Source organism: Hyperolius riggenbachi, chromosome 1 (genome assembly GCF_040937935.1).
Source record: "Hyperolius riggenbachi isolate aHypRig1 chromosome 1, aHypRig1.pri, whole genome shotgun sequence".
NCBI classification, from domain to species: domain Eukaryota; kingdom Metazoa; phylum Chordata; class Amphibia; order Anura; family Hyperoliidae; genus Hyperolius; species Hyperolius riggenbachi.
The window spans coordinates 687,549,584-687,574,464 of NC_090646.1; the positions used below are offsets into that span (position 1 = coordinate 687,549,584).

Below are 24,881 nucleotides of genomic sequence, written 5' to 3' on the forward strand. Positions count from 1 at the left end.
CACGCCCTGCTGTCCTTCTCCTCCCTGCTCCCTCACCAGGACAGTAAATGTCAATTCTGCTGGAATTTTAAACAAATTATCCAAAGGCCCTTAGAAAAATTCTGCACTTGGGAAATAATGCCATATGCTGAAGTGCTCTTGTCTTGTGTGTTTCCTCCACTGTTTCTAGGACACCCCCCCCCCCCCCCCCCAATGGTATACAGATGTTTATGGGATCGGCAGTGGCAGTGTGGAGATCTGGTGGAAGGCTATGCTGGGCTGCCTGCTCTAGGCCATCTGCTCCTGTCTGACACCTAGGCTTGCTGTATGTGAAGGTGACATTGTGTTCTATATTGCAGTTGGGTCTGGAGCGCTTTGGAGGGGTCCTGATCCTGGGACAGAATTCTCTGGAATGGTTCGTTGCTCTCCTTGGAGCCATTATGGCCGGGTAAGACTCTTCACCACTCATCGGGCCACCTGGTTGGCAATGGGGCAGCTCTTGTCACAAGTGGTCACTCAGCACAAAGTTCCCTTCAGCACAAAACACATTCAGAGTAAAGGGAACTGGGGAAGATGATCCAATGTACAGGAATGTTGTGTAGATAAGAGGCAGATTGCAATGAGGTGGAGACCTCAGACTGCTATTCCTAATGCTGGGAACACACCATACGGGTTTTTGTGGTCAATTCTCCGCCGTCCATTTACCATTCAATTCTCTTATCTTCTGCTCGTTTATCTTACCTTTTTTTTTTTTTTTCCATTCACTTGTATGAGAAATCGAGCGGAAAACAATCGAGCGGAGAATCGGGCATGTCGGAATTTATCTATCGAAGGAATCCATCGCAACGAGTCTACCGCAAAAACAAAACGTGTGTTCCCAGCATGAGACTGTTGTTTGCCAACTGACTAGCCAAATACAATGTATAAAGATCAGACAATGCGGTAGTGTCTCTTCTGAGGACAGAGAGGTCTAGCAGAGATCAGACAATGCGGTAGTGTCTCTTCTGAGGACAGAGAGCTCTAGCATGGATCAGAGATCAGACAATGCGGTAGTGTGTCTCTTCTGAGGACAGAGAGCTCCAGCATGGATCAGAGATCAGACAATGCGGTAGTGTGTCTCTTCTGAGGACAGAGAGCTCTAGCATGGATCAGAGATCAGACAATGCGGTAGTGTCTCTTCTGAGGACAGAGAGCTCTAGCATGGATCAGAGATCAGACAATGCGGTAGTGTCTCTTCTGAGGACAGAGAGCTCTAGCATGGATCAGAGATCAGACAATGCGGTAGTGTGTCTCTTCTGAGGACAGAGAGCTCTAGCATGGATCAGAGATCAGACAATGCGGTAGTGTCTCTCCTGAGGACAGAGAGCTCTAGCATGGATCAGAGATCAGACAATGCGGTAGTGTGTCTCTTCTGAGGACAGAGAGGTCTAGCATGGATCAGAGATCAGACAATGCGGTAGTGTGTCTCTCCTGAGGACAGAGAGGTCTAGGATGGATCAGAGATCGGACAATGCGGTAGTGTGTCTCTTCTGAGGACAGAGAGCTCTAGCATGGATCAGAGATCAGACAATGCGGTAGTGTCTCTTCTGAGGACAGAGAGATCTAGCATGGATCAGAGATCAGACAATGCGGTAGTGTCTCTTCTGAGGACAGAGTTCTAGCATGGATCAGAGATCAGACAATGCGGTAGTGTCTCTTCTGAGGACAGAGAGGTCTAGCATGGATCAGAGATCAGACAATGTGGTAGTCTGTCTTCTGAGGACAGAGAGTTCTAGCATGGATCAGAGATCAGACAATGCGGGAGTGTGTCTCCTCTGAGGACAGAGAGCTCTAGCATGGATCAGAGATCAGACCATGCGGTAGTGTGTCTCTTCTGAGGACAGAGAGTTCTAGCATGGATCAGAGATCAGACAATGCGGTAGTGTGTCTCTTCTGAGGACAGAGAGCTCTAGCATGGATCAGAGATCAGACAATGCGGTAGTGTGTCTCTTCTGAGGACAGAGAGTTCTAGCATGGATCAGAGATCAGACAATGCGGTAGTGTGTCTCTTCTGAGGACAGAGAGCTCTAGCATGGATCAGAGATCAGACAATGCGGTAGTGTGTCTCTTCTGAGGACAGAGAGTCAGACCCGTTTCTAGTGGCCCGTACTCACGGGCTGCAAATGTTGCCTGTCGCCAGCACACGTGAGCGTGTGGGCGACAGGCCGGCGACAGCTTCTCGCCAGGTCCCTCCGCGTACACACGCGGAAGAGGGACCAGCGGCGAGGCGGAAGCTGTCGCCGACGTTCCTCCTCCCCCCGCCGGAAGCTCCATTTGATACAATGGAGGTTGCTGTCGCTAGTCCGCGTACTCACGCGGACTAGCGACAGTTGCGGGGGAGGTGCGGCGGCGACTGTCGCCATGCAATTGAAACTTTCAATCGCATGGCGACATGAGCGGCGGGCGACAGTTCGGGGTGCGCGCGCGTGCGACGGCCCATACTCACGCCGCGTGTTGAGGCGACAAAAGTCCCTCATGAGTATGGGCCATAGGGGCCGTGCAGCCGTGCGGCAGCCCTGAGCGCAGACAGCCAAAGGGCGCTGTGAACTCTCCCTCCCTCTCCCCAGGGGACTGCAAAGTAATTAGTTCAGGGAAGCACTGTATGCAGCTACACTGACTGGCCAGGGGGGAAGGGGGGCAATCTCCCCCCAGGCCGCCTTCCATTCAGTGATTTAGGGCAGGTCTGGTGTCTGGTGTATTTTGGGTTTGTTGTAAGGCAATCAGAGGACAGGCAAGCTGGTAAATATACACAGCATGATGCAGAGCTTTCCTGGAGGGTCCGTGGGCAAACATGTGTCTGGTCTCTCCCCATTGTTATTATGACTGCATGTGTGGATAAGGTGTTATACAAGTTGAAAAGTTTTTGACAGTCCCTAGACTCCAGGAGGGCTGCTTTCTGACTTGTGTGAGGGACTGTCAGGGACAGGAGTCCTATGATAGGCAAGTAGTCTCTGTGTGATGTGCAATACAGATAAGCTCTCTGCTCCATCTCAGGCTATTCTCAATTTCTCTCCACTCCTCTGGGCTAGTGCACGCAAAAATCGCAATAGCAATCGCTAGCAATTTGTGAGTGATTTTTTTTGAAGCGATTTTCAGAGCTATTTTTAATGAATTGCTCCAAAAAATGCTACACACTGCATGTAGCATTTTTTGGAGCAATTCATTAAAAAAAAACGCTCTGAAAATTGCTAGCGATTGCTATTGCGATTTTGGCGTGCACTAGCCCAGAGAGAGGAGGAGTGGAGAGAAATTGAGAATAGCCTGAGATGGAGCAGAGAGCTTATCTGTATTGCACATCACACAGAGGCTACTTGCCTGTAATAGGACTCCTGTCCCTGCCAGTCTCTCACACAAGTCGGAAAGTAGCCCTCCTGGATTCTAGGGACTGTCAAAAACTTTAGCTTGTATAACACCTTATCCACACATGCAGTCATAATAACAATGGGGAGAGACCAGACAGATGTTTGCACATGGACCCTCCAGGCAAGCTCTGCATCATGCTGTGTATATTTACCAGCTTGCCTGTCCTCTGATTGCACTTTTATCAGCTAGCATTGCCTTACAACAAACCCCAATACACCAAACCTACCCTAAATCACTGAATGAAAGGTGGACTGGGGGGAGATTGCCCCCCTGCCCCCCTGGCCAGTCCGCCCCTGAACTATACTGGATACCTATACTGGAGGCACCTACCTGGCTAATCTATACTCGGGGCAATTATACTGGGGCACCTATGCCTGGCTACCTATATTGGGGGGGACCTATAGCCCACTACCTATACTGAGTGCAACTAGACCTAGCTAACCTATACTGCAGCACCTATACCTGGCTCCGGCACGGGGGGGGGGGGCGCAATTTTTACACTCTCACACTGGGTGCATTTTAGCCTAGAAACTGCCCTGCAGAGAGTTCTAGCATGGATCAGAGATCAGACAATGCGGTAGTGTCTCTCCTGAGGACAGAGAGCTCTAGCATGGATCAGAGATCAGATAATGTGGTAGTGTGTCTCTTCTGAGGACAGAGGTCTAGCATGGATCAGAGATCAGACAATGCGGTAGTGTGTCTCTTCTGAGGACAGAGAGGTCTAGCATGGATCAGAGATCAGACAATGCGGTAGTGTGTCTCTTCTGAGGACAGAGAGGTCTAGCATGGATCAGAGATCAGACAATGCGGTAGTGTCTCTTCTGAGGACAGAGAGTTCTAGCATGGATCAGAGATCAGACAATGCGGTAGTGTGTCTCTTCTGAGGACAGAGAGCTCTAGCTTGGATCAGAGATCAGACAATGTGGTAGGGCGTCTCTTCTGAGGACAGAGAGCTCTAGCATGGATCAGAGATCAGACAATGCGGTAGTGTGTCTCTTCTGAGGACAGAGAGCTCTAGCATGGATCAGAGATCAGACAATGCGGTAGGGTGTCTCTTCTGAGGACAGAGAGCTCTAGCATGGATCAGACAAGGCGGTAGTGTGTCTCTTCTGAGGACAGAGAGCTCTAGCATGGATCAGAGATCAGACAAGGCGGTAGTGTGTCTCTTCTGAGGACAGAGAGCTCTAGCATGGATCAGAGATCAGACAAGGCGGTAGGGTGTCTCTTCTGAGGACAGAGAGCTCTAGCATGGATCAGACAAGGCGGTAGTGTGTCTCTTCTGAGGACAGAGATCTCTAGCATGGATCAGAGATCAGACAATGCAGTAGTGTGTCTCTTCTGAGGACAGAGAGCTCTAGCATGGATCAGAGATCAGACAAGGCGGTAGTGTGTCTCTTCTGAGGACAGAGAGCTCTAGCATCTATCAGACAATGCGGTAGTGTGTCTCTTCTGAGGACAGAGAGCTCTAGCATGGATCAGAGATCAGACAATGCGGTAGGGTGTCTCTTCTGAGGACAGAGAGCTCTAGCATGGATCAGACAAGGCGGTAGTGTCTCTTCTGAGGACAGAGATCTCTAGCATGGATCAGAGATCAGACAATGCGGTAGTGTGTCTCTTCTGAGGACAGAGAGCTCTAGCATGGATCAGACAAGGCGGTAGTGTGTCTCTTCTGAGGACAGAGAGGTCTAGCATGGATCAGAGATCAGACAATGCGGTAGTGTCTCTTCTGAGGACAGAGAGCTCTAGCATGGATCAGACAATGCGGTAGTGTCTCTCCTGAGCACAGAGAGCTCTAGCATGGATCAGAATAATCCGGGAACAAGGGCAAAACTGGAACAATTACATTTTTGATTGTATGAACTATACAAAAAATATACATTTAGTACTGCCCAAAAAAATAGATTTAGCAGCTGAACAGATTGGTTGGATACAAATAAAGAAAAGCGAGACTGAAGAATGTCTGAACAGTTCAGAGTACTGGGTTTGGCTGAGTCCAGTAAGTGGTAAAGTCTTTGTGCTGAATAATACAAAGTATTGCGTTTTACAATAATGAGACATTGCCCTGTCCTCCTTTCTATGTTGCTGCTTTATAGACTCCAGCGAGTCTATTTATTGAAGTATTATGTTGCCCCATTGTTCACCCTTCTATGCCTAGACCGCACCCTGTGTTACCAGATAAAATGTGGGCCTCACTAATGGCCTCATTACATATATTTTATAATCTACCACCCCTCCCCCATTTATTATTTCCCCACCCCCTCTTGTTCTTCACTTAACCCTTTCTATTCCTTATTAGGTTAGGTAGCATCTCCCCTCATTTCTCCAGCCGTTGCAGCATCCCGGGTTACTACACCACAAGTGCTCCTGAGATCACCTCTCCAAGAGGCTCCAGGAATCGCACACACAGAAAACGCACACTCCTCTTGTGTTTCTTTGCAGTTGTTGGTTTTGCACTTTGCTTTTTTTGATGATGTATTTTTGTTTTTTGCTTTTTGCTTTTGAGTTAAGATGGTGGCTGCCTGAAGTTGATGCAGCAGTCAGGAATGTTCAGCGGAGGGTGAGGCTTGGCTATGAGGTAGAATGTTGTGGGTGCAATATATACAGAGCCGTTGGTTACTCTTGACGTGAGTCCCTCAGCGTCCTGCTACAGAGATCAGGATTTTAATTCAATCTAACAAATTCCACTTTTTTTTTTTTTTTTTTTTCTCCAAAGATCTGGTTGTTCATCTTAAAGCAGGGCGATGTTGCATTTTCATGGCTCCACCCGCTCTGTGGCCGCGTCTTCCGTGCCCTCGCCCGCTCTGTGGCCGCGTCTTCCGTGCCCTCGCCCGCTCTGTGGCCGCGTCTTCCGTGCCCTCGCCCGCTCTGTGGCCGCGGTTTTTTCGTTGCTCCACCCGCTCTGTGGTTGCTGCTGGCTGATGAATGGAAAATATCAAACATTTGATTTTTAAAACCTCTAGGATCTGGCCTTGAGGCATAAAATCTATTCTACACCATGAATTCTGGGCAATATCTATAATGTGTAGCCAGGGCCGCCATCAGAAATTTTGGGGCCCCTCACACATAATCAGACCTGGGCTCCGCTCCCTGAGCCCACCCACTGGTTGCTGTGCCCGCTCACTAACCACCCCACCCCCATGTAAGTGCGCTGCTGCGAAAAGTGTGCATGGCCCCGACACTGAAGAAAGCGGCATGCACAGTGTGATGCGGCAAAAAGTGGGCATGACCATGGCATGGGTTGTGGGTGGAGCTAAATACTAGCAAAATACAGGTAGACCCCGGTTAACAAATGAGATAGGGACTTGTAAGTCGGTTCTTATCCTTTATCCGTTCTCTTTTCTCCCCCTCTTCTCTTCCTGTGCCTCTTTTGTCCATAGGTGGTGGCCCAGTATAGGTAGCTAGGTATAGGTGGTGCCCCAGTATAGGTAGCCAGGTATAGGTGGTGCCCCAGTATAGGTAGCCAGGTATAGGTGGTGGCCCAGTATAGGTAGCCAGGTATAGGTGGTGGCCCAGTATAGGTAGCCAGGTATAGGTGGTGGCCCAGTATAGGTAGCCAGGTATAGGTGGTGGCCCAGTATAGGTAGCCAGGTATAGGTGGTGGCCCAGTATAGGTAGCCAGGTATAGGTGGTGCCCCAGTATAGGTAGCCAGGTATAGGTGGTGCCCCAGTATAGGTAGCCAGGTATAGGTGGTGCCCCAGTATAGGTAGCCAGGTATAGGTGGTGCCCCAGTATAGGTAGCCAGGTATAGGTGGTGCCCCATTATAGGTAGCCAGGTATAGGTGGTGCCCCAGTATAGGTAGCCAGGTGTAGGTGGTGCCCCAGTATAGGTAGCCAGGTGTAGGTGGTGCCCCAGTATAGGTAGCTAGGTATAGGTGGTGCCCCAGTATAGGTAACCAGGTATAGGTGGTGCCCCAGTATAGGTAGCCAGGTGTAGGTGGTGCCTCAGTATAGGTAGCCAGGTATAGGTGGTGCCCCAGTATAGGTAGCCAGGTGTAGGTGGTGCCCCAGTATAGGTAGCCAGGTGTAGGTGGTGCCCCAGTATAGGTAGCCAGGTATAGGTGGTGCCTCAGTATAGGTAGCTAGGTATAGGTGGTGACCCAGTATAGGTGCCCCCAGTATAGGTAGCCAGGTATAGGTGCCCCTAGTATAGGTAGCCAGGTATAGGTGGTGCCCCAGTATAGGTAGCTAGGTACAGGTGGTTCCCCAGTATAGGTAGCCAGGTGTAGGTGGTGCCCCAGTATAGGTAGCCAGGTGTAGGTGGTGCCCCAGTATAGGTAGCCAGGTGTAGGTGGTGCCCCAGTATAGGTAGACAGGTGTAGGTGGTGCCCCAGTATAGGTAGCCAGGTGTAGGTGGTGCCCCAGTATAGGTAGCCAGGTGTAGGTGGTGCCCCAGTATAGGTAGCCAGGTGTAGGTGGTGCCCCAGTATAGGTAGCCAGGTGTAGGTGGTGCCCCAGTATAGGTAGCCAGGTACAGGTGGTGCCCCAGTATAGGTAGCCAGGTACAGGTGGTGCCCCAGTATAGGTAGCCAGGTACAGGTGGTGCCCCAGTATAGGTAGCCAGGTACAGGTGGTGCCCCAGTATAGGTAGCCAGGTACAGGTGGTGCCCCAGTATAGGTAGCCAGGTACAGGTGGTGCCCCAGTATAGGTAGCCAGGTACAGGTGGTGCCCCAGTATAGGTAGCCAGGTACAGGTGGTGCCCCAGTATAGGTAGCCAGGTACAGGTGGTGCCCCAGTATAGGTAGCCAGGTACAGGTGGTGCCCCAGTATAGGTAGCCAGGTACAGGTGGTGCCCCAGTATAGGTAGCCTGTAGCCGGCTCAATCATCTGCTCTGCACATTCAAGCGCTGATATTACTCTTCTCTCAGTGCTGGAACGCGGTGTGCTGGTTAGTGAGCCACAGGCCCGCAGCCAACACATGCGGTTCTTCCAGCGCTTGGGGGGGGGGGGGGGGGTGCAAAGCCCCAAGAAGCCCTGGGCCCCTCACTGCAGTGTCAGTTGTGCGCCCCCCCCCCCCCCCCCGATGGCTGCCTTGTGTGTAGCTGTGTCAGTACACCAGTATCTGACCATGAATAATGGTGTTAGTGCCGTCTGCTCTTCTCTAGCCCTGCAAAGGAATGGCTCCACCTACTATACCTCCCAACTTTTTGACATAGGAAAGAGGGATACTTAGGCTGTGCCCCTGGCCACGCCCCCGCCACACCCCTAGTCACGCATACCATAAAGATTTCATATGAAAACGTTTTATAATTCATACCACACTGGTCCTCTCTATCCTGGTGCATTCTCCTTCATATGTTTCAGTAGCTAAAAGACATATAGTTACACAGATCTGTAAATCAGTCCTGAAAGGGGGACAAATGAGGGGAGGGGGACTGTCTCTCCAAAAGAGGGACAGTTGGGAGCTATGGCTCAATTACAGACAACAAAAAATCTCAATTCTCTCCCTTCACTCGAGGAAAATCTGATATGGCTCGAGTTCCCCTTTTAAAGGGAACCAGAGGTGAGCGGGATATGGAAGCTGACAAATTTCCTTTTAAACAATACCAGTTGCCTGGCAGTCCTGATCCTATTCTTTTAGCCATAGACCTTGAACAAGCATGCAGCAAATCAGGTACTGACTCAACTGACTTCTGTTTTACTGGATTAGCTGTATGCTTGTTGCAGGGTTTCGACACGACTGATTTCGGAAGATCAACAGGGCTGCCAGGCAGCTGGCATTGTTTACAAGGAAATATGGCAGCCTCCATATACCTCTCACCTGGGGTCCCTTTTTAATAAATCTGCCAGAGATGTTGAAGGGGTATCCTGGCGAGTGGTGTGATGGTGGCCTCTCATGGTCTCTCTCTTCCAGAGGCCTGGCTGTTGGTGTAGACCCATCATGCACTGCGTCGTGGTGCCTTGGTGTGGCGGAGGACTCCCAGACTCAGATAATCCTGGTACAGAATGACCACCAGCTGCAGAAGATCCTGGAGGTGAGAGAGAGGTCCACGTATAATGGGGAGGGGGAAGGTGGGATGTGTAATCAACCTGATGTAATCAACACAGTCCTCATGGCATACAGCATAGGAAGGGGAGGGGCATACAGCATAGGAAGGGGAGGGGCATACAGCATAGGAAGGGGAGTTCCTGATAATGGTGTGGCAGGCACTATCCTAATCTGTGAAGAAGTTTGTGGCTACTGTGCAGAGCAGGGAATTTGGGGATAATAAAGATCTTCTCTCCAGAGTCTCCAAGAAACAGAAATGGGTTACATGGTTTAGATTGCTTACCACCATATATTAAATTAGTTCTCAGTGGGTTGCACCCATCTGAGCTTGTCTCCATAAGGAACATTTTCCAGTGAAGTGACCATTCTTTTTGTTTTCCAGATACGAGAGAAACTGCCCAGGCTGAAGGCGATAGTACAATGGAGAGGACAGATTAAGGAGCCACTTTCTCTGCTCTATTCTGTAAGATCCTCCTAGTTCCTGATCTTCCCAGCCCACAACCCCATGGTCCAGCAGATTACTGTAACCCATATCTCTGATCTTCCCAGCCAATAACCCATGGTCCAGCAGATTACTGTAACCCATATCTCTGATCTTCCCATCCCACAACCCCATGGTCCAGCAGATTACTGTAACCCATATCTCTGATCTTCCCATCCCACAACCCTATAGGCCAGCAGATTACTGTAACCCATATCTCTGATCTTCCCATCCCACAACCCCATAGGCCAGCAGATTACTGTAACCCATATCTCTGATCTTCCCAGCCAATAACCCATGGTCCAGCAGATTACTGTAACCCATATCTCTGATCTTCTCATCCTAAGAGTACGACCTGTGGTCCAGCAGATTACTGTAACCCATATCTCTGATCTTACCATCCCACGACCCCATGGTCCAGCAGATTACTGTAACCCATATCTCTGATTTTTCCAGCCCACGACCCATAGTCCAGCAGATTACTGTAACCCATATCTCTGATCTTACCATCTCACGACCCCATGGTCCAGCAGATTACTGTAACCCATATCTGATCTTCTCATCCCACAACCCCATGGTCCAGCAGATTACTGTAACCCATATCTCTGATCTTCCCAGCCCACGACCCATGGTCCAGCAGATTACTGTAACCCATATCTCTGATCTTCCCATCCCACAACCCCATAGGCCAGCAGATTACTGTAACCCATATCTCTGATCTTCCCATCCCACAACCCCATAGGCCAGCAGATTACTGTAACCCATATCTCTGATCTTCTCATCCTACGACCCATGGTCCAGCAGATTACTGTAACCCATATCTCTGATCTTCCCAGCCAATAACCCATGGTCCAGAAGATTACTGTAACCCATATCTCTGATCTTCTCATCCTACAATCCGTGGTCCAGCAGATTACTGTAACCCATATCTCTGCTCTTCCCAGCCAATAACCCATAGGTCAGCAGATTACTGTAACCCATATCTCTGATCTTCCCAGACCACAACCCTATGGTCCAGCAGATTACTGTAACCCATATCTCTGATCTTCTCATCCTACAACCCGTGGTCCAGCAGATTACTGTAACCCATATCTCTGATCTTCTCATCCTACAATCCGTGGTCCAGCAGATTACTGTAACCCATATCTCTGCTCTTCCCAGCCAATAACCCATAGGTCAGCAGATTACTGTAACCCATATCTCTGATCTTCCCAGACCACAACCCTATGGTCCAGCAGATTACTGTAACCCATATCTCTGATCTTCTCATCCTACAACCCGTGGTCCAGCAGATTACTGTAACCCATATCTCTGATCTTCTCATCCTACGAGTACGACCCGTGGTCCAGCAGATTACTGTAACCCATATCTCTGATCTTCCCATCCTATAACCCGTGGTCCAGCAGATTACTGTAACCCATATCTCTGATCTTCCCAGCTCACGACCCATGGTCCAGCAGATTACTGTAACCCATATCTGATCTTCTCATCCCACAACCCCATGGTCCAGCAGATTAATGTAACCCATATCTCTGATCTTCCCAGACAATAACCCATGGTCCAGCAGATTACTGTAACCCATATCTCTGATCTTCTCATCCTACGAGTACGACCCGTGGTCCAGCAGATCACTGTAACCCATATCTCTGATCTTCTCATCCTATAACCCGTGGTCCAGCAGATTACTGTAACCCATATCTCTGATCTTCTCATCCTACGAGTACGACCCGTGGTCCAGCAGATTACTGTAACCCATATCTCTGATCTTCCCATCCTATAACCCGTGGTCCAGCAGATTACTGTAACCCATATCTCTGATCTTCTCATCCTACAACCCGTGGTCCAGCAGATTACTGTAACCCATATCTCTGATCTTCTCATCCTACGAGTACGACCCGTGGTCCAGCAGATTACTGTAACCCATATCTCTGATCTTACCATCCCACGACCCCATGGTCCAGCAGATTACTGTAACCCATATCTCTGATCTTCCCAGCTCACGACCCATGGTCCAGCAGATTACTGTAACCCATATCTGATCTTCTCATCCCACAACCCCATGGTCCAGCAGATTACTGTAACCCGTATCTCTGATCTTCCCAGCCCATGACCCATGGTCCAGCAGATTACTGTAAACCATATCTTTGATCTTCCCATCCCACAAACCCATGGTCCAGCAGATTACTGTAACCCATATCTGATCTCATCCCACAACCCCATGGTCCAGCAGATTACTGTAACCCATATCTCTGATCTTCCTTCGGATACCTTCAAACGATTTACACACAACTGATGTTGAGGCTCATCTCTACAGGCAGTTGAACTGTGAGCTCAACATGCAGTTGAGTCCTAGTGGCGTTTCACTGCCTATCAACTTCTCATGGAAAAGAGGCCTTAAAGGGGCACTATGGTGAAAAAATTGTAAAGTGTAAAATATGTGGAAACATAGAAAAGTCGTTTTTTTTTTTTTTTGTTTTTCCCCAGAGTAAAATGAGCCATAAATGACTTTTCTCCTATGTTGCTGTCACTTACAGGAAGTAGTAGAAATCTAGAGTAAACAGAAGCACAGATCATACCATAAGTTAAATAGCGTTCTAGGAAATTATAAAGATATTCCCTAAAAAGGATTTAAACAATGATGCTGGCCAGCCTCCCTCTCACTACAGTTTTTTTGGCAGTTGGACAGAGCAACTGCCATTCACTAAGTGCTTTTGAAAATAAAAAAATCCCTGAGAATCCCCTATGAAGAGATGGACTAGTCCAAAACCTGTCACTTCTGGCAATGTCTACTGCCTACTGTAAGTGACAGCAACATAGGAGAGAAATAATTTATGGCTCATTTTACATATTTGTATATGTTTGCACATATTTAAAATTGTACAATTTTTCGCCATAATGCCCCTTTAAGCTTCCAGGTCTATAGTTTCCTAGCTCCGATTCCCTCCCCCCCCCCCCCCCCCCCCCACCCCTTCTTGAATAAGGGGGAAACATCAGCTGTACACCAGTCATAAGGAACTGATCTACTTGAAAGAGTAACAGAAATAAGATAAAGTGGCTTATCGATAACTGAATCCAACTCCTTTAATACCCGGGGGTGGATGCCATCTGGGCCAGGTGCCTTGTCTATCTTAATCTTATGTAATCGTCCTGCACACCTTCCTGTGTTAGGTAATACATGCTGAAGATTGGGAACAACCCAGGGCCATATTATGAGCTAAAGCAATTGATCCGCCTGGCTGATTGCTGGTCGAGGCATCGTGGGCCGCTGTACACATGCTAGATGCTTGGCAGAGCCGGATGTTATTGGCGCGTGTACAAAGTTTAATTATGCACAGTCTGAAGGTTTGGAGCAGGTGAGGGCATCATTTGGACCAAGCTGAAAGCAAAGGGTAGACTCCTGCTACACTGGTCTGTTCAGTGTAGTGCACATGCAGCCCCGGACATCTAAGGGCATCACAGACCTGTTAGTGCTCAATCGGGTGTGGCTGTACGGTCGTGTAACGGATTAGCATGGCTGAGACAATCTCAGCCACACAGACTCCCCCAAACACCCCCCCCCCCCCCCCCCTGATTGGGATGAAGTTCAGTCCTTGATTACCGTTCCTCTCTGATCCAGATTCCAGCACACTCCATTCCCCATCTCTGCCTGGTACTGGGACCTCCTCTGTTGTCTATTGATCTGTAGCCCAGGGTCTGGCACACCTAATAACGCACATCTTTGCCCAGTACTGTGACCTCCTGTATGCTCTGTCCTCACAATGGCCATTGGGTCTGACCAGCCACGGGATGTCAGGGCCTGGGCCAGGGTTTCTCTCTAAATTGCCTCTTGTTTCAGTGGCAGCAGTTGATGGATCTGGGATCCGAGTTGGATGAATCCGATCTGTGTGAGGTGATCCAGACACAGAGAGCCAATCAGTGCTGCATGGTGATGTATGAGGAAAGGGCGGAGCCCAGAGGCGTGATGCTCAGCCATGATAATGTAAGTGGTAGGGTTAGGGTTATGGCGCTCTCCATAGCTGACTCTCGTACTCTGAAGACACCTCAGTGGTATGACTGGTTCCATCTCTCTGCACAGGTCACCTGGACGTGCGGTGGCATTGCAGAGATGTTGGCTCTGAGCTCACAGGAAGTCCTCCTCAGTCACCTTCCCCTCAATCACATGGCTGTGCAGATGTTTGACCTCTGGCTGCCCCTCTGCTGTGGAGGCACAACCTACTTTGCTGAGGCCGGCCCATGGAAGGTGAGGCTCCGGGAGAGGGAGGGTGCTAACCAGGGGGCTCCACCCACTCATCTGACCCTATGAGCCTCCCACAACTACTCCCACATACAAGGGTGGCCAGTGTAACCCAGTACCCCCCACATGCAAGGGTGGCCAGTGTAACCCAGTACCCCCCACATACAAGGGTGGCCAGTGTAACCCAGTACCCCCCACATGCAAGGGTGGCCAGTGTAACCCAGTACCCCCCACATGCAAGGGTGGCCAGTGTAACCCAGTACCCCCCACATGCAAGGGTGGCCAGTGTAACCCAGTACCCCCCACATGCAAGGGTGGCCAGTGTAACCCAGTACCCCCCACATGCAAGGGTGGCCAGTGTAACCCAGTACCCCCCACATGCAAGGGTGGCCAGTGTAACCCAGTACCCCCCACATGCAAGGGTGGCCAGTGTAACCCAGTACCCCCCACATGCAAGGGTGGCCAGTGTAACCCAGTACCCCCCACATGCAAGGGTGGCCAGTGTAACCCAGTACCCCCCACATGCAAGGGTGGCCAGTGTAACCCAGTACCCCCCACATGCAAGGGTGGCCAGTGTAACCCAGCACCCCCCACATGCAAGGGTGGCCAGTGTAACCCAGTACCCCCCACATGCAAGGGTGGCCAGTGTAACCCAGTACCCCCCACATGCAAGGGTGGCCAGAATGCACATAAATGCCTCCTCTGTAACCCTGCATACAAACCAGTGGGCATTGTGCTCCCTTCCCCGACCCTGAAGCATGGTGAGTATAAACCTCTCCCCCGCGACTTTCTCCAGTAGTACTGTTGTAGTGAATGACCAGCTGTCTCTTCTCAGGGGTCTCTCCTCTCCACCCTGAAGGATGTGCGCCCCACCTATTTCTTGGGGTTTCCTGAGCTCTGGGACAAGGTGATGAGGAAGTGGCTGATTCTGGAGGAGGAAAGTCTACAAAAGAAGGTTCTCTGCTGGGCGAGAGGAACAGCCCTACAGGCCTGCAAAATGTTAGTATGCAGGTGTGGAGGAAACTGTCAGTGGCCTCTGCACGACATCCAGCTGTGTGTGCGCTGCGTCCGGCGGTGTGCCTGTGCGCTGCGTCCGGCGGTGTGTCTGTGCACTGCGTCCGGCGGTGTGTCTGTGCGCGCTGCGTCCGGCGGCGTGCCTGTGCGCTGCGTCCGGCGGCGTGCCTGTGCGCTGCGTCCGGCGGCGTGCCTGTGCGCTGCGTCCGGCGGCGTGCCTGTGCGCTGCGTCCGGCGGCGTGCCTGTGCGCTGCCTCCGGCGGCGTGCCTGTGCGCTGCCTCCGGCGGCGTGCCTGTGCGCTGCCTCCGGTGGCGGTGCGCTGCGTCCGGCGGTGCGCTGCGTCCGGCGGTGCGCCTGTGCGCTGCGTCCGGCGGTGCGCCTGTGCGCTGCCTCCGGCGGTGCGTCTGTGCGCTGCCTCCGGCGGTGTCTGTGCCCCCTTGTTGGTGCTCCTGGCATCAGATCTTGCCCTGTTTATTTGGCTGCTTGCCGACACTCTGTTCATCCTCCAGTCATTGCAGCTGCAGATGTCACCTGAGCAGAGCTGTGTGACGGAGATCTGCCAGGAGACAATGACCTGATGGGCAGAGAGATGGTGACTGCAGAAAGGCCACAGATAGTGTCTGTGCGCTGCGTCCGGCGGCGTGCCTGTGCGCTGCGTCCGGCGGCGTGCCTGTGCGCTGCCTCCGGCGGCGTGCCTGTGCGCTGCCTCCGGCGGTGTCTGTGCCCCCTTGTTGGTGCTCCTGGCATCAGATCTTGCCCTGTTTATTTGGCTGCTTGCCGACACTCTGTTCATCCTCCAGTCATTGCAGCTGCAGATGTCACCTGAGCAGAGCTGTGTGACGGAGATCTGCCAGGAGACAATGACCTGATGACCAGAGAGATGGTGACTGCAGGAAGGCCACAGATAGTGGGTTGGGGCGCCACTTAGTAGGCCTGAACGATTTTAGGAAAAGATTGAATTGCACGATTTCTGTCAAATTTCGATTCAATTCACGATTTTCTAAAAATCAAGCTTTGCTTTGGCCAGTTATGAAGTCTAGCCTGTCCTGCAACCACAATTATGGCATGGGGCCCGTTTCCACTAGGAGCGGCGCGATGCAGCTACATAGCCGCGGGTGTCCTGAAACGCATGCACGGCAATGGAAGAGTTTCCACTGTGTGCATGCTGTGCAGAGCGCTGCGAGAATCTGCAATCCCGAAACAGTTTATCGTTCAGGCCTACCACTTAGGGCCTTACCCACTGAGGGGCCACCATGGTGCCAGGACCGCCCTGTCTGTGACATCAGCAGATAATGTGAATGGGAGAGCGGCGCAGTGACCATGCAGTATACTTCAGATGGTGGAAGTGAGGTCATTGGCCACTTCCTGCATTTACTGTGAGCTGCTCTCCATTGCTGATCTGCAGGTCAGTGGTGATATGTACCTTACTGCTGCCTCCCCAATACTCACTAACCCTAATGACCTATATGGGGGGGGGGGGGCACCTTGGTTACCTATACTGAGAGCAGGACTTCCTAACACTGCCCTCAAGTATCGCCAACAAAACCGCACCTGCGAATGTTGGTGGTTTCATGCAAAAGCTGCACTGTTGGTGGTACTGGAGGACGTGGTTGGGAAACCCTGCTCTGCAGGACACCTTGGCTACCTATACTGATGGGAGACCTGACCTTAGGGCGCCCGCCTTGTCCGCCTCTACATGACTGACCCTTCTCCATTCTCCCCACAGGCCAGGCTCTCTACCCTGGGGCTACTCCATAGCGGAGTGGCTGGTCTTCTTGCGTGCTCGGCGGGCACTGGGACTTGATAACTGTGTATTCTGCTTTGCCGGCATCAGGCCTGTATGCCAGACGGTGGTGGAGTACTTCCGCAGTGTGGGGGTGGAGCTACTGGACCTGTATGGCAGCAATGAGAGCAGCGGCATGCACCGTATGGCTCTACCAGTGTACCCAAAGAGCCGCAGGTGAGTGATTGGCTGACCCCCTCCATGTGGGGCTCCGCCTACTGCTGTCTGTGCCAATCGATGAGCAGTGACACTGGGGCTTCAGTAAAATATACAGCCATTTATCCAACTGTACCTCCAGATCTGCTGGTTTATAGCACAGATACAGCCATTTATCCAACTGTACCTCCAGATCTGCTGGTTTATAGCACAGATGCAGCCTAAATATACAGCCATTTATCCAACTGTACCTCCAGATCTGCTGGTTTATAGCACAGATACAGCCTAAATATACAGCCATTTATCCAACTGTACCTCCAGATCTGCTGGTTTATAGCACAGATGCAGCCTAAATATACAGCCATTTATCCAACTGTACCTCCAGATCTGCTGGTTTATAGCACAGATGCAGCCTAAATATACAGCCATTTATCCAACTGTACCTCCAGATCTGCTGGTTTATAGCACAGATACAGCCTAAATATACAGCCATTTATCCAACTGTACCTCCAGAGCTGCTGGTTTATAGCACAGATACAGCCTAAATATACAGCCATTTATCCAACTGTACCTCCAGAGCTGCTGGTTTATAGCACAGATACAGCCTAAATATACAGCCATTTATCCAACTGTACCTCCACAGCCATTTATCCAACTGTACCTCCAGATCTGCTGGTTTATAGCACAGACACAGCCTAAATATACAGCCATTTATCCAACTGTACCTCCAGATCTGCTGGTTTGTAGCACAGATGCAGCCTAAATATACAGCCATTTATCCAACTGTACCTCCAGATCTGCTGGTTTATAGCACAGATATAGCCTAAATATACAGCCATTTATCCAACTGTACCTCCAGAGCTGCTGGTTTATAGCACAGATACAGCCTAAATATACAGCCATTTATCCAACTGTACCTCCAGATCTGCTGGTTTGTAGCAGATACAGCCTAAATATACAGCCATTTATCCAACTGTACCTCCAGAGCTGCTGGTTTATAGCACAGATATAGCCTAAATATACAGCCATTTATCCAACTGTACCTCCAGAGCTGCTGGTTTATAGCACAGATACAGCCTAAATATACAGCCATTTATCCAACTGTACATCCAGATCTGCTGGTTTATAGCATGGATAAATGGCTGTATATTTAGGCTATATCTGTGCTATAAACCAGCAGATCTGGAGGTACAGTTGGATAAATGGCTGTATATTTAGGCTGTATCTAACTGTACCTCCAGATCTGCTGGTTTATAGCACAGATACAGCCTAAATATACAGCCATTTATCCAACTGTACCTCCAGATCTGCTGGTTTATAGCACAGATACAGCCTAAATATACAGCCATTTATCCAACTGTACCTCCAGATCTGCTGGTTTATAGCACAGAGGGGAGAGGGGGCTGCAGGCACACTGTGTGGAGAGTCAGCAGAGCTATGCAAAGTGCCACTTGTTGTGATAATTCTATTCTGATTGCGGTCTTGGTGTGGTTTGATGATGGAATGCTCTGTGCGCCCCCTGCAGGTGTCTGATGGATGTCCCGGGGTGTACAGTCCGTGTGTCCTATACGCAGAATGGCCAGGGGCTTCGCCTGTGGGGGCGTCACATATTCATGGGGTATCTGCAGAAGCCAGAGGACACAAGGCAGACGCTGGATGACCATGGCTGGCTACTCACCAATGACCTGCAGAGAAGAGCCCAGGAGGCAGGAAGAAGTGACTCTGTCCACGAAAATATCCCCAGAGGTGAGTGTCCAATTCTGTACAGCGCTGCGGTGTAAGTCAGCTACATACATGTGACTGTGGTGAGGACATTCGAGTGTAAGCTCCTCTGGTCCAGATGGGAATGCATCAGTGATCTCTGTACAGCGCTGTGGTATATGTCAGAGCTATATAAATGTATAATAATAATAGTGTGTGACTGTGGTGAGGACATTAGAGTGTAAGCTCCTCTGGTGCAGAGACTGATGGGAATGGATCAGTGATCTCTGTACAGCGCTGTGGTATATGTCAGAGCTATATAAATGTATAATAATAAGTGTGTGACTGTGGTGAGGACATTAGAGTGTAAGCTCCTCTGGTGCAGAGACTGATGGGAATGGATCAGTGATCTCTGTACAGCGCTATGGTATATGTCAGAGCTATATAAATGTATAATAATAATAGTGTGTGACTGTGGTGAGGACATTAGAGTGTAAGCTCCTCTGGTCCAGATGGGAATGCATCAGTGATCTCTGTACAGCGCTGTGGTATATGTCAGAGCTATATAAATGTATAATAATGAGTGTGTGACTGTGGTGAGGACATTAGTGTAAGCTCCTCTGGTGCAGAGACTGATGGGAATGGATCAGTGATCTCTGTACAGCGCTGTGGTATATGTCAGAGCTATATAAATGTATAATAATAGTGTGTGACTGTGGTGAGGACATTAGAGTGTAAGCTCCTCTGGTGCAGAGACTGATGGGAATGCATCAGTGATCTCTGTACAGCGCTGTGGTATATGTCAGAGCTATATAAATGTATAATAATAATAGTGTGTGGCTGTGGTGAGGACATTAGAGTGTAAGCTCCTCTGGTACAGAGACTGATGGGAATGGATCAGTGATCTCTGTACAGCGCTGTGGTATATGTCAGAGCTATATAAATGTATAATAATAATAGTGTGTGGCTGTGGTGAGGACATTAGAGTGTAAGCTCCTCTGGTGTAATGGATGGATCCGTGGGTATGCTAGTTATACATACAGATGTGGTAGTTGTATAACAGATATTTTGGTGTCTGCAGGTTCTGCCATTGGAGGCTGTGAGAAGCGGAGGGGGTTGGAGGACCATGACCTCTACATGGAGCTGTGATGTTGGAGCTGTGATGTTGGAGCTGGATACTGATATGTACAGAGTGCAAGTTTGTGAAATGAGAAATAAATGGTTTTGTAGTGACTGGTCTCCTCATTGCGCTTCTTGCTGCCGGTGGGTCATGTGACATTTTCAGGGGGGAGGAGTTGTCAGTTGTGGGTGGGGTTCCTCAGTAGTCGAGATCATCCCATTGCCTGAATTACATACATGAAATCATCTGATAGGTTGTGCTGCATCAGACATGACTATCCATATTTATATATTCAGCTGCAGGAATCTGCACAGAGGATGGGGGGAGTCAGTTACCGCCTCTCTAGCTGCGTGTGCCACGCCCTGCGCCCCGGGAGCCACGCCCATGAGCATGCAATCATTGCAGTCAGTCACACCACACACAGTGCGTGATCCACATGCTCACATAAAGTAGGCTGACCAGGCGTCCTCTTTTGCCCGGACAGGTCCACTTTTTACGACCTGTCCGGGCTGTCCTCCCGGGTTTTTGGAAATGTCCGGGGGAAGGGTGAAGAGAGCTGAACACAGAGCAGAGCGAGTTCAGCTGCAGAAGAGCTGCTTTGTTCAGTGTGGGAGTCAGGAGCAGACTGGCCAGGGGGGAAGGGGGGCAATCTCCCCCCCCCCCCCCCCCAGGCAGCCTTTCATTCAGTGATTTAGGGCAGGTCTGGTGTATTCAGGTTTGTTGTTGTAAGGCAATGTGAAACACTAGGCTAGCTGATAAAGGTGCAATTAGAGGACAGGCAAGCTGGTAAATATACACAGCATGATGCAGAGCTTGCCTGGAGGGTCCGTGGGCAAATATCTGTCTGGTCTCTCCCCATTGCTATAATGACTGCATGTGTGGATGAGGTGTTAAACAAGCTGAAAGGTTTTTGACAGTCCCTAGAGTCCAGGAGGGCTGCTTTCTGACTTGTTTAAGAGACTGGCAGGGCCTCCTGTGGGTCTACATGAAAAGGGCGCCGGTAAAAAAGGGCGCCTGGTGGAGCCCATATATACCAACTTCGGCTACAAAAAAGGCGCCTGGTGTAGCCCATATAAACTTCGGCTACAAAAAAGGCGCCTGGTGTAGCCCATATAAACTTCGGCTACAAAAAAGGCGCCTGGTGTAGCCCATATAAAAACTTCGGCTACAAAAAAACTCCGGGATGTGTAAATGACTATTCCCCCTCCAGGCCGCCATGGATAGTGGGGGAATGAAATAATTCGGCTTCCAGCACTTGTAGCCCATATAAAAATATAGGCTACAAAAAAAAGGCAATAATATGGGCTACAAAGGGGCACCTTACTGTAGCCGAAAAATATGGGCTACAAAGGGGAGCCCGCTTGTAGCCTATATCAAAACTCGGGCGCCCTTTTCTACATCTTGTAGCCCATATTTCCAGAAATAACATTGATGTCTATGGCGGCGCCCTTTTCATACAGGCAGCTCGGGCGCCCTTTTCAACCGATCCCGCTCCTGTTTTTCTGCACTTGATCATAAACACCTTTGTTAGCTTAAATTAACCCCAAAGTGTTCAGTTAAATCACTGAGATATCCAGCTTTCAGTATAGGCAAATGAATGGCAAAACGTTCAGTACAGCATGTATAACTTGTCTTTTCTCAGCAGTTACAGTTTTAGGTTGAACAGAAGACCTACAGCCATCCAGTTCAGCCAGAATACTAAATCATTGTGCTTAACTAGCATGTTTTTTACAGTCTTCTCTGGAGTTCTCACCATGATTGTCATTTGTCACCTGCCTGTGTGATTTTATTGCATTTTGTGGGGAAATCTTCTGCGAATCTGATTGCATTTTGTGGTCGGCCGGTCCTCCACCACCATGTGGTCTGGGGAAAAAAAACGCCCCTCCATGCCCGCGAAGTTGGACAGCACACAGCTAAGGTCTTGTATATTTGGCCACACCTATGACCACGCCCACATGCTGTTGTGATCGTCCTCTTTTTGGAAATCCAAAATATGGTCATCCTAACAAAGTCCATTAACTTATCAGAGTGCAGGGAGGCGTTACCGCGTTGTACATGAGGGAACGCATCTGTGTGCCTGGGTCTATCGCGGACTGCAGAGATGTGTGGCCTGCTTATTGCATCTGATCCCGCGGATCCCACGCAGCGTGACAAGTGTGACCGCCTCCTATTTATAAAATAGTTCACTGTGGAAAGGAGGAAAAAATTGTCCATTCCTCCACTCAAGTGGGAACAGAGCCTCCAGCATCCCGGAACATTTGTGCCGACACACACGTGATTCCTGTCAGGTTCTATAGCATCGCATCCACCAACGTCCGCAGTATAACGCACATTATGTGCTGCATTGGGAAATTGCATTCGTGCACGTGCTATATTGTGTGAGCGGGACCTCTGTAGTACATATGTTCTACTGTGTGAGCGGGGCCATTGTAGTACATGTTATACTGTGTGAGCGGGGCCTCTGTAGTACATGTTATACTGTGTGAGCGGGGCCATTGTAGTACATGTTATACTGTGTGAGCGGGACCTCTGTAGTACATGTTATACTGTGTGAGCGGGGCCTCTGTAGTACATGTTATACTGTGAGCGGGGCCTCTGTAGTACATGTTATACTGTGTGAGCGGGACCTCTGTAGTACATGTTATACTGTGTGAGCGGGGCCATTGTAGTACATGTTATACTGTGTGAGCGGGGCCATTGTAGTACATGTTATACTGTGTGAGCGGGGCCATTGTAGTACATGTTATACTGTGTGAGCGGGACCTCTGTAGTACATGTTATGTTGTGTGAGCGGGACCTCTGTAGTACATGTTGTGTGAGCGGGACCTCTGTAGTACATGTTGTGTGAGCAGGGCCTCTGTAGTACGTGTTATGCTGTGTGAGCGGGGCCTCTGTAGTATGTGTTATGCTGTGTGAGCGGGGCCTCTGTAGTACGTGTTATGCTGTGTGAGCGGGGCCTCTGTAGTACGTGTTATGCTGTGTGAGCGGGACCTCTGTAGTCCAACTCTCAGGAAGATAGTGTCATATTGCAACAGGATCTGGATAGGATGGCTATATGGGCACATACATGGCAGATGAAATTCAATGTTGACAAATGTAAAGTCATGCATTTTGGTCGTACCAATGGTCTAGCACCATACAAAATAAATGGGATACAGTTGGGAACATCAAACTTGGAGAAGGACTTAGGAGTACTCATCGACAACAAGTTAAATAATCGTACTCAATGCCAAGCCGCTGCAGCTAAAGCGAACAAAATTTTGGGATGCATTAAAAGGGAAATAAAAACTCGAGATGCTAGCATAATATTGCCCCTGTTTAACTCTCTAGTAAGGCCACATCTGGAATATGGAATTCAGTTCTGGGCACCACATTACAAAAAAGATATTGCAGTTTTAGAGCAGGTGCAGAGACGAGCTACAAAATTGATACGTGGGATGGAAGGTCTCGCTTACCAAGAAAGGTTAGATAAACTGGGTTTATTTAGTCTAGAGAAAAGACGCCTTAGAGGAGATCTAATTAACATGTATAAATACATTAGAGGGCAATATAATAGCTTGGCGGATGAGCTTTTTGTCCCTAGGCCTTCTCAAAGGACTAGAGGACATGAGCTGCGCATGGAGGAAAAACGTTTTAGCCATTTATTTAGGAAAGGGTTCTTTACAGTAAGAGTGGTTAAGATGTGGAATGCATTGCCACAGGAAGTCGTTATGGCAAACTCTATACCTGCATTTAAAGGGGGCTTAGATGCTTTCCTTGCGTTGAAAGACATCCATGGCTACAATTACTAGGTTATGCCTAATGATGTTGATCCAGGGATTTTATCTGATTGCCATCTGGAGTCGGGAAGGAATTTTTCCCATTTGGGGCTAATTGGACCATGCCTGGTGGGGTTTTTTTCGCCTTCCTCTGGATCAACAGGGGTATGTGGGGGACGGGCTGGAGTTGTACTTTGTACTGGTTGAACTCGATGGACGTATGTCTTTTTTCAGCCAAAATAACTATGTAACTATGTAACTATGTAACTGTGTTATGCTGTGTGAGCGGGACCTCTGTAGTACGTGTTATGCTGTGTGAGCGGGACCTCTGTAGTACGTGTTATGCTGTGTGAGCGGGGCCTCTGTAGTACATGTTGTGTGAGCGGGGCCTCTGTAATACGTGTTATGCTGTGTGAGCGGGACCTCTGTAGTACGTGTTATGCTGTGTGAGCGGGACCTCTGTAGTACGTGTTATGCTGTGTGAGCGGGGCCTCTGTAGTACATGTTGTGTGAGCGGGGCCTCTGTAGTACGTGTTATGCTGTGTGAGCGGGACCTCTGTAGTACGTGTTATACTGTGTGAGCGGGGCTTCTGTAGTACGTGTTATACTGTTTGAGCGGGGCCTCTGTAGTACGTGTTGTTATACTGTGTGAGCGGGGCTTCTGTAGTACGTGTTATACTGTGTGAGCGGGGCTTCTGTAGTACATGTGTTGTTGTGAGTGGAGCTTTTGTAGTATGTGTGTTACATTGTGTAAATGTTTGTAACAGGGTTGCCAACCTAATTTCTAATTTTTGACGGACAAAAGTCCTAAAAAAGCAAGACACCCAAAATTTTGGACGGACAGGGGGTGGGGTTGGGGGCGGAGTCAAAAGCGCACTTTTAAAGTACACCTAAACTGAAAGGGATATGGAGGTTTCCTTTTAAACAATACCAGCTGCTTGGCAGTCGTACTGATCTCTTCGGCTGCAGTAGTAGCTGAATCACACCTGAGACAAGCATGCAGCTTATCCAGTCTGACTTCAGTCAGAGGACCTGATTAAAAAAGTCTGAAGCGAGAATAAATCTCGCTTCAGACCTCATAGATAGCAGGAGCATGTGTGCCCCTGCTAAAACGCAGCTATCCCGCGGCTTAATGGAGGTCCCTGATCCCCCAAATCTCCTCCGTACAGCCGGGAAGCGCTTCCTGGTTGAGGCAGGGCTAACCGCCGCAGCCCTGCCCCACGCGCGTCTGTCAGCGCGTATCTCCGCCTCTCCCCCGCCCCTC

The 24,881-nt window shown here is 49.7% G+C and overlaps 1 protein-coding gene across 1 annotated transcript in view; it reads left to right on the forward strand.

Moving 5' to 3' along the window:
* LOC137532643 (long-chain-fatty-acid--CoA ligase ACSBG2-like) overlaps nucleotides 1–19,972 on the forward strand; it is a 37,368-nt gene extending 17,396 nt beyond the window's left edge. Inside the window, exons 5-13 of the mRNA XM_068253390.1 lie at nucleotides 339–427; nucleotides 9,235–9,355; nucleotides 9,752–9,832; nucleotides 13,686–13,829; nucleotides 13,926–14,090; nucleotides 14,920–15,083; nucleotides 16,826–17,059; nucleotides 18,564–18,784; nucleotides 19,821–19,972. Coding sequence (XP_068109491.1) covers nucleotides 339–427; nucleotides 9,235–9,355; nucleotides 9,752–9,832; nucleotides 13,686–13,829; nucleotides 13,926–14,090; nucleotides 14,920–15,083; nucleotides 16,826–17,059; nucleotides 18,564–18,784; nucleotides 19,821–19,888 — 1,287 coding nt within the window. The 3' untranslated portion in view covers nucleotides 19,889–19,972. The remainder of the gene's footprint in view (nucleotides 1–338; nucleotides 428–9,234; nucleotides 9,356–9,751; nucleotides 9,833–13,685; nucleotides 13,830–13,925; nucleotides 14,091–14,919; nucleotides 15,084–16,825; nucleotides 17,060–18,563; nucleotides 18,785–19,820) is intronic.
* Nucleotides 19,973–24,881: the final 4,909 nt, after the last annotated feature.